Source organism: Sylvia atricapilla, chromosome 17, assembly GCF_009819655.1.
Source record: "Sylvia atricapilla isolate bSylAtr1 chromosome 17, bSylAtr1.pri, whole genome shotgun sequence".
NCBI classification, from domain to species: domain Eukaryota; kingdom Metazoa; phylum Chordata; class Aves; order Passeriformes; family Sylviidae; genus Sylvia; species Sylvia atricapilla.
The window spans coordinates 11,480,708-11,495,323 of record NC_089156.1 but is presented as its reverse complement, the minus strand read 5'-3'; the positions used below and the strand labels follow the sequence as shown (position 1 = coordinate 11,495,323).

Here is a 14,616-nt window from a genome sequence, read left to right as displayed (position 1 = left end):
GAAGAACCAGCTCCTGAGTGTGGAAAGTTGTTCTTCCCATCTTGTGGGTGACAGCTCTCCCATTTCAGCAACATTGGAGGCAGTTCCTGCTTACAACACTAATTGGGAACTTCCTATAAACATTATTCATCTCTCTCTACAAGGCAAGAAATCCAGAACAAAAACAATATGCTAAAAAAAAAAAAAAAAAAAAAAAAAAAAGGAGAATGCTTGGCTGTGTCATAGTCTATAAATATTTCTGAGCCACCATAAAAAAAAAAAAAAAGAAAAACAGTTCCTATGTTGTAACAATTACACACTTCAGATTCTTATAAAACAAGCTAGTGTTTAACCTGAGCTCTCAGTTATAAAAATAGTTTTGTTAATCTTGGCGTAATTCTGTGTTTTATTTCAAGATAAAATACATTCCTGCAGAGTCACATCTTCTTGCCACTTGTGAGTCTTTCAAACACTCAGGAGGACCACGGAAAAAAATGAGGTAACTTTCCATTGTAGCTGCCGGGTCGATGATCTTCAGTCCTCAGAATTACCTGTGTGCTGGAAACACCTTCTTCCTCTGCAGAAAATGAAAAAAAATAAATCTATTAAACAACAGGAACATTTCCTCTGAAATATCTGAAGCAGCCACGCTTCTGTGAATTTATTACAGTGTGCATTTTCACACTGCAAACAGAGTAAGAACATAGAGTAAAAATATAAAGAGTAAAAGGTAAACAAAGTACTTCATAGAAAGGCAACAGTCTCAGGGCCACCACAGGGTGTTGGGAAATAAAACCTCTTTTTTTTTTTGAGGAAAGGAGTGATCTTTGTGCCCCAGGCCAGCCACTGAGTCACCGCTTATGTGCAGTGGCACATGCTGCTATGTCCAAAACTGAATATAGCATTTTACTCATTGCTTTCCTCCTGAGTTCTTCAACTCTCCCCCACCCAAACTCTCTCTAGAGGGAAAACAACTGACTGATGAGAACGGTTAAATCACTGGCAGCTAGGGAGGAAATCTCCCTGATGTTTTGTCAGTGAACCTGCCCTCAAATGAGTTTCAAAGCAATTTAAAACCAAACAAACACAAGCAAAATCAATTTGATCGCTTCTGTATATGAAACTGCATGAATGTTTAGTTATTTCTGGACCTGCACTGCTTCAGCTCTAACTGATCACAGTGATTCAGTGCCTTTTAACACAGAAACAAAATGAGAATTATGCATTAGCCAGCGACTTGGAGAGCCACTCATTCTTGTCATGGATCTCCAGTGGATCGTGGTGTGTTTGAGCTCTTTCTCACTTGAGGCAAATGTGATTATTTCTGTAGGCTCAGCGTGCTCTCCCCACTCTGCTGCCTCAGCACGGGGCTCAGCACTTTTGGGGATTTGCTCCTGAAGCTTTGTAACATCAGTGGTTTCAGGATGCAAGTCACAGTGCTGGCTTCAACCTATAAAACCTCTGGCTGCTTTTACCCCAGGGCTCTTTTTAGGAAAAGAAGAGCTCTCTCTGTGCACAGGAACATTACTGCAGAGGGAGGTTTGGCATTCCAGCTACTCAGCATCCATCTCCTCCAAGTGCCCCATCAGCTGCACTCTGCAGACCCAACAGGTTCTGAGAGAAGCCTCAGAGTCTCCAGGCTGAATGCAGAAGCAGCAGGACACGAGGGTGCTGCAAACCAGCCTGACTCCCCAGGGCACAAACTGCTCAGGGGCTGCAGCTGGAATATCCAAAAGAAACTGAGACCAGCTCCACACTGGATTGAGGCTGATCCACTGAGAAAGCTGGTGTCACACACAGTGTCACAGCCCAGCTGGCTGTGGGGTAACCTCCCTTTGCAGGCATGAGCTTGGGTTGTGTCAGCACTGGAAGATTTGGTTTTTTTCTGCCAGATATTCTCCTCATTGTTGCTGGCTCTTATTCAGTTTCGTGTGCTGTTCAGGATTTTAACCATATCTGATTACTCTTTTGTCCTCAGAACCAGACAAGGTGGTGCCTATTGCAAGCATCCAATCCACAATAGGAGAACAAATAATCAGAGAGTGAGAAATTTCCTGATTAAAAAAGAAAAAAAAATCTGCTGTGGGCAAGGCTGCTTTGGGTATTCTGGAGCAGGTCTATTCAATACATTCTACTTCTGGGGCTCTGAGCCCAGGAACAGTATCCTAAAACAGCCCTTGGCCTTGGCACTGGAAAAAACTTCCCAATCTCTCATTTAACAATGTTCACATCCTTGATCCTGTTATCTGTAACACACAGAAGGGTTTGAACTACAATAAGGAGAGTGCAGGTACTGGGGAATGAAACTGTGAGATCTGACTGCCTCGAGAATGAGGAACATGCTTGAGAAAAGTTTAATTATTTGACAAAAGAAACTAGCTGCTGACTCAATACCTGTTTGCTGTTACAGTACTCACAAGAGTTTTATTGGAAATGCACTTAGAATCCTGTTCCAGGCCCATCTCAAAAATCCATAGAGTGTATTAATATTGCAGATGCATTTATAAAGAGGGAAGCAAACAAAAAAAGATCAAGCTGAATACACCTTCATGCTCAGGGAACATCACAGAGAAAAAAAGGAAGCTTAGCATCTCTTTCTTCTGCAGCAGATAACTGGCTTCTGTGAAGAGTTCCTGCAAGTTCTGTTGTTCCCATTGTAATGTAAAAACACTACCTGGAAATCAAAGGACTCAGAGAATAAAATTTCCAGAGCTGCCAGGTTCAAGTTGGCGAGCAGCAGGGGTGCACTTCTTAATTCCCCCTTCTCCTCCCCACCCCAAGCAGGGCACAGAGTCCAACATGTACCAATTCCTCCTGATTGAATTTTAAAGGCTGTATCTCATATTTATTACATTCTAAAGCTCAGTTTAAAACAGCCCCAGGTAAGCCTGGCTTTAAGCACAGGTTAGCTGGCCTGCATAGATTAACTCAAACACGCTTGACGAGTTTTTGCCCAGAACTGCTCTGAAAGTAGATCAAAGTTCCACAGATGTGGCTCAGGATCTGCTCCCGCCACCACACACGAGTTTTGCTTCGTTTCCTACCCACTAAAGCACCCGTGCTGAAGAAGAAGAAGCCAATTTCCAAGCTCAAAAATGCAGCATCAGATTCTAAAGCAGAGTAGTAGCAGGAGTAGCTGAGCCTGTGACGTGCCAAAGCAGTGAGCAGGAGCCAGACAGCTGATGGGGCTGGGCAAGAGCCACAAGCAAGCACTGTGTGCAGGGAGCTTTTCAGGAATCCTCCTACTCAGGAGTCTTTGCAAAAGACTAAACTGCTGCTGTCTTTGCCACTGAATGAAATCCTGCAGAGGAACTTCTGAACAAAATATCCTTTCAGTTTATGCAAACGCTGGCACACAACCTTTACACTCAGGCCCAGCACAGCGAAGGGTTTATGGTTCTGAATGTTATAAAAATGGCTTTGTCTGCTCCTTACAGCAACGTTGTTCTGGTCAAGTTCATCTAAGGTTAAAAGAAGTGCAACTTTTTAGAGGGAGGTGATATGTGTGAGGATGAGGGTTCAGCACTGCTCTGAAACCAGGAGCCTAAACCTTCCCTTTGGGATATACACCAGCACTAGTGTGCTCGTTTCTAGGGACAAAAGGTACAATGTGCTTGTCAAACAACGTAGGAATTCTTATGGATATTCATCCACCAAACAAGTGACCCTTTCTCTGATTACTTCCACTGCCCAAATACTCAACAGAAACTTTATCAGCACTTGTGCTCATAAAATAAACTGCCATGACAGCTACATACAGGTTCTTTTCTTTGACCACTGAATACATTCTCTGACCCTGCAAGGAAGGAGCTAAAACCACTAACCCACAAGAACTCAGCATTTATTTAAGCTGAGCTTCTGGTTCAAATTCACACCCAAAGTATCCTATATACCAGCTATTCCCTATACTGCCCTCCTTTCCATGAATACAATAATAAACCAGTTCTGACTGCAAGTCTCTGGGACAGCAGAGCAGTGAGTGTGTGCTGAGCCTCAGAAATCATTTAATTTGCTTCAAGTGAGAAAGAACCCATGCTCACTTTTTTCTAGACCTCCTACAGCTTGCCCCAAAATGACTTCTGCCTTCCATCTGTTCAGACACGTGCAGGAGTCAAATCCTGTCGTGACCTTGAGCAGCCAAACAGAATCCTATAAAAAATTCAAGCACTAAGGCACGCAGGAATCGTCTCTTCAAAACCAATACCCTCCTCATGCTTTGCAAGCCAAGCATAAAGGAAAAGATGTTCCCAATCAGTATTCCTGAGCACCTCACCCTGGTCCTGGGAGAGCAATCTGTACCTTATTCATGTAGTTGGTGTTGGGAATGCAGGAATGGCTTGTGTGGAGAAGGCTGCACTTCAGATCAGCCAGCATCTGTCGGGACTGGGCCAACGAGCGCTCCAGCTTCCAGAACAGGGAGAGGGAGCTGGTGTCCTGCAGGACACAGAGAGGGAGCCAAAGTTATGGAAGGATCTTTTTATCTTTTTTTTTTTTTTTTTTTTTAGGATTTCGAAGAATTACAACGCGCCAAGGATCAGCGTTTTGATTTTGAAATGTTTTCTGTTCGTAATACTGCAAAGGAACAAACTCTGACTGTTGCTGGTGTTTCTGATAAACACAGAGCTCTTTCCTGGTGCCATTTTTAACACATTTCCATATGGAGCACTCACAGGAGAGGTACTTCAGGGATAAAGGGGAGAATAAAGACATGAGAAAGAGGGAAGACCAAGCAGAGCAGGAAAGAAACAATGTCAAGTAGCTTCTGATAACTGCATCCACATGTGCTTAGATATTTAGTGGAATTACCAATTATCACCTTTGCCATAAGCCTGCTGTGTCATCATTTGAATCCCCAGTTCCTCCATGCCAGGAGAGATTTCCATTCCTACCATCAGTCATAATTCCCCATAATTCCCCTTAAAATCAGTCAATTGTGCAATAGGATACTGACTGGTTTCATGCAGTATCTCTTTGTTGGTTTAGTCACTGCCAAGTCACTGATGTCCAGAGGGGAATCTTCATCAGAGAATTTGCCAGAACTTTGAGTCATGCTGCTCTTCTGAGTGGATGTCAAGAAAGGAGAAGCCATGTGGAGGGAATTCAGACTCACATTTTCTTCACTGCTAAAAAAGAAAATTAAGACATTGGCAGAAACGTCATCACCATCCTTTTTAAACTTTCATGGGAGAATCGTGGCACAACATAAATAACTGTGGGCCCTGAGCCAAGGAGACCAAGAAGTCTGGGAGATTCTCCTGTTCCTCAGAGCATTCCCATGTTTAACAGCTTCCCTAGTTGAATTTCATCCTCTGAGGACGAGGGTTTGACATTCAACCAGTCTCAACCAGCTCCATGACCATGTGCTTGAGTGTGTATTTAACCTTGCAAAGAGCACATGAAAGGCAATACTTTGCTCTTCCCAATGCTCTGCTACTTGCTCCCCTCTCACACCCAAATCCCTCTTCAGTTCTAATCAACCATTAAGCAAATCAGTATTTGTAAGTGTACCTTTCAAGGGAATTTCAGTGTTTTACAGTCATCATCTCACTTCAGAGGTCACAGGAGAGCTTTCCCAAAGAGGCTTGGGTATATTTATTTTTAAATACAGGAGCAAACCACATTAATCAGCTCCTGAACACAAGAGAAACAGAGTGCTAACCCTGCCTGGACTGGCAAATAATGGAAAAATAAGTGTATTTTAAGGCAAATACTCTCTTTGAATTGATGGCATTTAATTAGAGATTCTTCAGATGTACTTTAGTTTGGTGTAACAATGCATTCCATACCTGGCAAGACTGTTAAAAATAGGTGTATTTTTAACTGACATTCAATCTAGGAAAAAGCCCTCATGAGAGCTGCCAGCTCACAAGTGTCTGCTGTGTCCCATTTCACTTCTCCCATAAAACAGTGGGATAAAACAGGCTCTCTTTTAAGAGAAAAAAAGCTCATGTCTGTGTTTCTGACAAGGAAATGTTCTGTGGAGACATGAGGGATCAAGCAGCCTGAAACAGGGATGTGAGGAGATGAGCAGGGCTGTCCTGGAAAACACACAGGCTGGCAAGGAAAGGGACACAGGTTTGATTTTGAGGCAGGGAAATGGCTCAGGAATGGGTGGCTTAGTCCAGCCTGAGCAGACTCAACAAGTACTTGCTGATGCTCCATCTGTAAAATGAGAATTAAGATAAAAATCCAACGGCAGCAAACGTTGGCCCAACATAAATGAAGTCACCAAGTCAGAGCACACAGAAATGACTCCTGCACTCAGGGATTTCACAATCCCCTCTGCCACTGGGGAAGGCATTTGACTGTTAACAGCCTCCTTGTTGGCTGTTCCAGAACTCAGGAACTCATGGCAGAAATATTTGCTGGGCTGACAGGGAGGTGCCAGCACCCTTCCCTAAACACAAACGACATCATCAGCACTCTGAAAGCAGCCATGGCAAACTGGAGGATCCAGATTCAAGTCTCAGGAGGAATGTTGTGTTTGGTCTCTGCCATTAATCCCTTCACAGAAGCAATGCTCCTGCCTTCCTCCCGTTTACAGGCGAGGATTTATTGCCTGGCAAATCCGAGTCAGCAGAGGCTGCAGAGCAGACAGTCAGGGATTTGCACTGAGTCAATCCATCTCCAATTAGCAGGGCCCCAGGACCAAATGTGGGCATCAAGAAAACTGGAGAGCTCAGCAGCAAATCCCAACTGGGCAGCACAGGCCCCTCCCTAACTGGAGATCTGTTCTAGCTACACTGCCCAGGTTGAATTTGTTCCTTTTCCCTTAAAATTCACTCAAGGACGAGACAAATAGGGCAAGACAAAAAGTGAAAGCAGCTTTCATGATCCAGCCTCAAAAGGGATTTGGAGGCATGGCAGAGTGTCATTGGTGCTGCTGGGGGAGTTGATAAGGAAGGTCAGGGTAGACAGAAAGGCAGTGGAATCTTTTCAATGATTTATGGGCAGTGGAAACTAGGGAGAGCCCACACGGAGTGTGAAGCTCAGCTGAGGCACGTGGGAATGTGCCTGGCCAGCATTCTTTTTCAGTGGCTGCCCATTCACCTTGTTTCTGAACAGGTTTGTCTCACTGCAGCAACTATTTCTACAATATTTCTGCCTCAAAAGCCACGCAGGATGAAAGCATCCATACATCACATCTTTCCATTCCATAACATTAATCTGTTTGGATGCTGGGCAGGCTTGCTGGCAAACAGTGTGAGCAGGTTTAAACAGCTGTTCATTTACTGTGCTTGTCAAACCACCAGCTGGAAGGCTCCTCTCCTCTGGCTAAAAAGCAGCTATGAAATCGCTGTGAAACTTCAGAAATCCTTCTAAAATAGATCTGGCAAATGAATTTTTTTTTAGAGGAAGCAGAGGAACCAACAGAACAAATCCACAGCAAGTCCCAGCTCTGAACGCCTTTGCTTATGCAGGCACAAAGCCACTTCTGTAAATGCAGAGCAGGTTTTTATCTCGGAGACATTCCAACATCACTGAGGCACCTGAGTCTTCTTCTGACACTTCTCAGCATTAGAAACCTCATTCTGCTTGTCCCCAACCACGTCCTTTTCCTCCCACAGCACAGACAGAAGGACAGAGTCCCATGAACTGGAGAGTGGACAGATTGCTGTCCTTTAAATCTTGCCATCTCATTTCTTGCCCTGACAGAGGCAGCAGTCTGTGCTCAGAGCTGTGTCCTACATTCCTGCCCAGCCAAGATGTGATTTTTCAATAGAAATAACACAGTCACCAAAGCATCACACAAAACCTGGATGTGTTTCTTGCCTCACAGACACATCACTGCACAAGTCCAGCTCTGGGCAGAATGTATTTGACCCATCAGAGTTACCAGCAACACCTGGGATTTCAAAAAAAATCCTAAGGTTTTCTCAATTAGTTTATTTGGCTAGGTTATGTGGCATTGCAACTTCTCCTGCCCACACAGCTCTTGGGGATAAGAGAGGAGAAAAAAAATAAATGCATAAAAATAGAATCATGATACTTTAAGAGCTATTTTTATTTTAAATTTGTTACTTTTCAGGTTGATAGACTAAATTTAAAACAGCAGTTACTTTAAACATAGCTTGAGATAATAATGAGTGCTTATACACCTAAATTTCTATGTAAGTCTAGCTTATGCTTATTTCTTAAAGGCAACAAACTCATAACCCTTTTGAGCAGGTACATTTCATCTCTTGTGAGTCTCCAAACATCTGTAATCTTTTCCACGGTATGGATTTCTATCTCTCTTTTTGGGTTTGAAAATCTCCAGCCATTCCAGATCTGATAGTGGCTTCCACCGTTTATCTTTTTTTACGATGAAGTTACTAATAGAGGAATCAGATTCAGACTTGCAAGTCACAGGAGTGTCTCTGCTTTTCTGGCCAGACTCAATGTCAGATCTCTCTTCCAAGGTTTTGTTTCCACTGTCAGTTCTGCCAGACAGGATGCTGCTCTGGATCATGGTGCTTTGCAAATCTACACGAGATCTGATGTTGCGCCAATGATCATACGAAGGCAAAGACACCTCAAAGGTATTTCGGTTTCTGCTTTTCACTCCTTCCTCTCCAATTTCCCTGTTTCTCAATGGCCTTGTGCTGTTTGCCTCACGAAATTTTTCACTGTCTAGCTCATCAAAGCTTGATGCAACATCCTGCTTTTCTCCTTCTTCCGCAGGGACGGCCAAGCCTTTCACAACTTTTTGACTCTGGTTTAAGAACGCTGAGGTAGTTTCCTCCACGTCTGAAGCATTCAGTAACTGGCTATTATCTACTCCACACATCTCTGGGATGGATTTTACCCTATTTGCTGGAACTGCTGCAGTTCCACACTCCTCGTACATCCTGTGGCTGCCCTCAGTCCTACCCTTGTCTGTCTCGCTGGGGCTTTCAGAGGTAGAGAATGTGGCCCCTGTGCTACAACAGCACGACAAAAACAAGTCAGAAACACTGCAGGTAAAGAGCATCCCCCAGTGCACTCCTAAAGCTCTACAGAACACAGGCTGCTGCCACGGTTCTGCAGCGGCTCACACACCACCAGGCAGCTGTATCCTGCCAAAACCCCACAGAAAACGTGCCCAGAAGATTTGGCTGTTACTTTTCAAAATCAGTCTGAGAGTTCCTTCATGTTTCACACAGTATGGTGATTCTATCTGAACCTCCAGGGTGTGCACCAATTCTCTATGTTCACTTCCTAAAATAAACTTTGCTTTTTAAACAAAAGTAGTAGGGAGCCAGATTAACATTCTTACCACCAGACTAGTTCACTTTCTAAAAAAAATCATGAGCTGTCTGGCCTGCTACAACACTTGCTCTGTGAGTGATGTTCATGGTCTCTCCTGACCAAATAAAACAAAAATATTGACAGCTTCACTGGATGTTTGTGGTCGAGTCCAGCAAAGCCATCCTGACCCAGCACACACCCTTGTTAGGATGTTAGTTGGGGCTGAACAGTGAAGTCTTTGAGGACAAACTATTTAAGAAAGAAAAAAACCCTTTACCTCCTTCCACTTGGTGCCTTTTCATGCCTTTGCCTGGAGTCCTCAGAGCTATCCAAGTTGATGTGAAGGAAGTGTAAGTCCCGCTGCTGTTTTACACAGACCTGTTAGAGGCAGTGAGGGGCGCTGGTGAATGTCTGGGTGCAGGAACATCGTCATCAGGTATTACCACAGTGCTTCTCTTCCAAAAGCATCCTCAAAATGTGTTTTTATAAACCAATGCCTGTGGACAAACTACTTTGTCTAGTCAAAGTCTAGACAAAGACTTCCAAATCTAAGAGGACATCTCTGCATGTATTTAGGAAAATAACATTTTGCAGCAATAAACAGGATTTCCATTAGAAGATTATAATATGCTTCTAAGATGGAACCCCACTGAGCAATAAAAGAAGTATCATTACTGTTACCTGATACTTAATACATGTTGTTATTAGGTTGTTCACAGCTACAGAATTACAGGACATGGATGATGATCGTGGGATTTGGGTTTCACTGCAGGAGATATTTTGTGAAGCTAATGGAGAAGGTAACTACCCATCAATTATTTGCAATTAAAAAAGTGGAACATGCATTGAGAAGCTCAGCTGAGAGCAGATGAACACACAGGGTTTAAGTCATGAAAAACAGATCTGAGAGGACATTGTGTCCCTTACTCTGCTCAGCTCACCTTGGGCAGGTGTGTAATCCCAATCCTGCTGCCCTTCATGGGACTTCCCAAACCTGGAAGCACCATGGGCTTTTCAGCTTAACCCCAGACTGAATAAATGAACATTCTACAGGGTTCCTAGCAAGGCACAAACAGATGTTTTCCCTTAACCAATAAATAATATCTAGATCTAACTTTTATACACTGTTCCACACAGGTCAGACGTTACTGAAAATGCTCCTCTAACCTCAGAGCAGAAACACAATCAGGGCTGTACCTGCCGCAAACTGGACAATTCTTTTTCAATCCGCACTTGCTTAGACTTGGTAAACTGATAAAGCTGATCCTTCCTCTGTGCTTCCTCCACTGTTTCAAAAGATGATAATTTTTTTTTTTATTATTTCAGGTGAATAGACACAAAGCAAATTAATTTCTAATGCTGTGTCTGTAGCAGTAGAAGGTGATACAGAAATAAAACAAAAGCATTTTCTTCAGATCAACAGGATCTGTTTCTCCTCCAGATAAAAAGAGCACAAAACACTCAAAAAAAAAAATTCAAGTATTTTCCTTGGACTTTTCCTCAGCACCTGGCTTCATTTTACTAGCAGCAATACTGTGCTTCACTGACTGATTTATTTAATGTTTTCAGAAAGGAAAAGAGAAAAGGGAAAAAGAGAAGAAAGCATAAAGGAAATTCAGTTAATTAATTCTAATTCATGCATGTAGAGGGAAGTGCAGCGAAACAATTCCCAATTCTATTGGTTTTAAAATAATGAGACATGAGATGAATATCTGGCAAAGGTAATAGTAGAATAAAGGAAATTAGGCAAGGAAATCATCTCACACCTCTAGCCACCTAATCTTTCAAGGTCTCTGTGGTTGTCCCCAAGAATATTGCAGTGACCTTCCCTATCCATTGCAGCACCAGATGTTCTTCCACCCAAAACCAAAGGTATTAGGGAGAGCAAGATGCAGTTTACCAAAGCCTACATATTAAACCAGCCTAAACCAAATCCATCACCTAAAGAAAGCAACATAGAAGAGTAAGTCTCAATATTTTCAGGAGAGAATCCCCCGAGCCACTCACTATCCTCTCCTTGTAATCACTTTGGTGAACTTTGTGCTTTCACAAGATTTTATAAAGTGTCCCTGCAGAAGCCCCAGATATTGCTTCCATAGAAGAATGGCACACAAGGGATATACTTTTATTAAACTGCAAGGAAGGCAGGTAACAAACTGCCTCCTTCACAGATACCAGTGAATTGCTGCCCAGAAGCCTCTGAGCCCTTGAAAGCCAAGGCAGAAAGACCAGCTGCCCATCCTCACCTGCCAGCATCAGCTCACTCCTCAAGCAGCCATTTTCTTGTTTCAGGTGACTGATTTCTTCCTGGTGATTGCTGCTTTCTTTCATCTTTTCAGAGAGGATATCTGCAAAACAAAATGGAGCACTTCCTAGAGTGAAAAGGAATGGTGCTGGCCTACACTAAATTAGGTGCCCAGCAGAAACATTTACCTTTCATCTTGTTTACTTGAACCATGACATCATTCAGTGTCAGCTTGAGGTCTTGCTGCTCTCTGTTGCGACTGAATTCCTCCAACTTTGCAGCACGCAGGGCACTCTCCAGTGTTTTAAATTTAGATGTAACCTCAGTAATCTGATCAGTTGTTTCAATTAAGGCCTTGTCCTGAAATAGGAAACACAATGAATTTTTATTTTTTTTATACCATGGATGGGTTTTGACAAATCAACAGTGCATCCTTCTGGAGTAGTTAAAGTGATGCAGAGACTGCCTTATGAGCTTTTGAGGAAAAAAAAACCAAAAAAAAACCTGCCAAATTAAATCTTGGGAATAAGCTTGTGGATGAAAATAAACCAGTTTATTGCTGCCTGCTTTTCCCTCCTCAAATAAGCACAAGAACTAACCAAGAGTGAGATCTGAAGCCTTGTGGCACAGTCACCAACAGCTGCACTGCACTTTGACCACATTAGTGCCCATGAGCTGACAGATGTTACAGATGTTACCTTCAGCTGAAGCATAGTAAGAAGCTCCTGTTCCCTCGCTTGCAGCTGGCCTGTTTTAGCAGATAGTTCCAAAACAGAGCAGTGGAGACTCTGATTTTTCTCCTAGTGAACAGAAACAAGTGTCAGCTATTACTTCAGTGATTCAAAGTTATTATTTTTTTTCCCCAGTAAATGCATCCACAACATTATTTAAACATCGTGAATGGCAATATGGGGATTCTGAGCAAACTGGACAAGAGAGGACTGGAGTAAAAATTGCTCCCCAATTTGATTGTGATCAAGGGTCTTAATACCCTGATTGTCTCAGTTTTGGAATGTTACAGTTCATCACAGGCATCCTGTAAATGCACAGACTACAAAACCAGACCATTACTCAACACCTACCTCCAGAGCCTGGCACTGAGCAGATGAATCTGTTACTTTTTGAGTGAGCTCTTTAAACTTCTGTTGTGTGGTTTCAAGTGTTATCTTACTGTCATTATGCTGCGTTTCTAAAACCTTTAACTTTTTGGTCAGTGATTTTATAACTGCATTTCTCTCGTTCAGCTCACCTGAAAAGGAGGGAGACAAAGCTTCATGTGAGAAAACAGCTCAGAGGCTGTCATGCAATTTCTTAATAATTATTTCTCAGAAATAATTTAACCCAGTGTTTTAAAACTACACGATTCAGACCTGGATGCTCATGTGGCACAATCTGAAGGAGGATTCCCTGGCTAGCCAGGTCAGAGGGAACAGGAACTGTGTGGTGAGCTCTGTGCTGGGACTGTTCAGAGCCACCAGGTGTCTTGCTGAGTGGTTTGTGCTCGTTCAGAGCTGTGCAGCAGAACCTCAGGGCACAGAGCTCTGCAACTCGCCAGCAGGTTGCAAATTTTTCCCTTCCCCCACATTTATTTAATCAGATTATTTTTTTTAAAGACTTCACAGAAGCAATTTACACATTCAGACGAGAAAGTTATCTGATCATCACACTCCCTTCAAGATCAGATCACTTCAGCACCAGTGTGGAAGTTTAGATCTCAGAGAAAGACAACAAAACTTAAGACTGAATGGTAGGAAACGGTTCTTTATATGATGCAAAACTGTTACTGAGGGGTTGAAACACCCTGAATATACTTGTAAGACCAAGATCTCGTTTCTTTACATCACAATACTTACTACTTAGTAAGCTGCATCGTTCTGCTAAAGCCAGTATTTTTTGGCGATCATCTTCCCAGGCCTGGATGTGTCTCTCGTGCACTGCCACCATGTCATTGAGCTCCCTGTCACGATCTTTCAGTTCTGCAATTAAAAGCTTGAGTTCCTGCCTCTGCCTCCTAATGATGTTGTTCTTGTGACTGGGGCTAAATGCCTACAAAAGGTGAGACACGGAACGCATTTCAACACAAGGAAGTGGCAAATTCTCTCATAATAAACTCGAGGGGGTTTATTTTTAGTTGAGCTAAGTTTATGTTATAAATAGAGACCATTCCAAGAAGTTCCTTTTTCTCGTGGTACCACCTGTGGCCCTCGACTGAAGCCCTTTGCAGAACAAGGCGATACCGCCTGTGGTCCATGACTCAAACGGCCAGCAGCACAATGAGTACCCTCCTACCGAAAATAGAGCTGATTTTTAACGGCACTTTCATGTGGGTTTTTTGGTGGTTTTTTTTTTTTTTTTTTTGTTTTTTTTTGTTTTTTTTGTTTTTTTTTTTTTTACCTGGGGCGAAGCAGAACGCAGCACTGATGAACTCATAGGGGACTAGAGGCCAGAGCTCTGCCAGGCATTAGTGGAACCGGGAACGCTTCAAGGATGTCAGGTTCAGCATGGAGCCTCCCTGGCTCAGCGCGCCCCTCACACGCCGCCTCTGAGGGGAGCACAAGGCGGCGTTGAGGCGGGGGCGGCCCCGCGGCCTCCCCACAGCCCTGAGGAGGGACCCTGAGCTACTCCTGCAGGGAGTACCCTGCAGGGCTCCCCCGCTGTCCCGTCCGGTTATGGGCGGCTCTTTCTAAGCCCAGGGCCCTTCCCCTGCCCTCGGCGCCGCCGCTCCCGCCCGTTACCCCCCGTTACCCCCGGCCGCCCCCGACCCACCGGCACCGCCCGGCACCGCCCGCCGTTGGAGGAAGCTCCGCCCCCTTCGGCCCAGGGGCCGCGGGTTCGAGTCCCGGGGCCGCGGGTTCGAGCCCTTCACCCGCGGGTTCGAGTCCCGGGGTCACCGCTTTGAGCCCCTCAGCCGCGGGTTCGAGTCCCGGGGTCACCGCTTTGAGCCCTTCAGCCGCGGGTTCGAGTCCCGGGGTCACCGCTTTGAGCCCTTCAGCCGCGGGTTCGAGTCCCGGGGTCACCGCTTTGAGCCCTTCAGCCGCGGGTTCGAGTCCCGGGGTCACCGCTTTGAGCCCCTTAGCCGCGGGTTCGAGTCCCGGGGTCACCGCTTCGAGTCCTTGAGCCGCCGGTTCGAATCCCGCGGCCGCCTCACGCCGGGCCTCGAGCCGCTAGAAAAATGTGATAAT

At 44.3% G+C, this 14,616-nt stretch overlaps 1 protein-coding gene across 1 annotated transcript; it reads right to left on the bottom strand.

The window, feature by feature from the left end:
* Positions 1-2,434: 2,434 nt before the first annotated feature.
* CCDC62 (coiled-coil domain containing 62) lies at positions 2,435-13,951 on the bottom strand. The gene is given in 13 exon segments (XM_066331713.1): positions 2,435-2,649; positions 4,279-4,410; positions 4,925-5,099; positions 8,137-8,167; positions 8,170-8,882; positions 9,467-9,567; positions 10,387-10,475; positions 11,436-11,537; positions 11,623-11,794; positions 12,133-12,234; positions 12,517-12,683; positions 13,288-13,480; positions 13,829-13,951. Coding segments are annotated over 13 exon segments (2,130 nt in total). The 5' UTR covers positions 13,865-13,951; the 3' UTR covers positions 2,435-2,532.
* Positions 13,952-14,616: the final 665 nt, after the last annotated feature.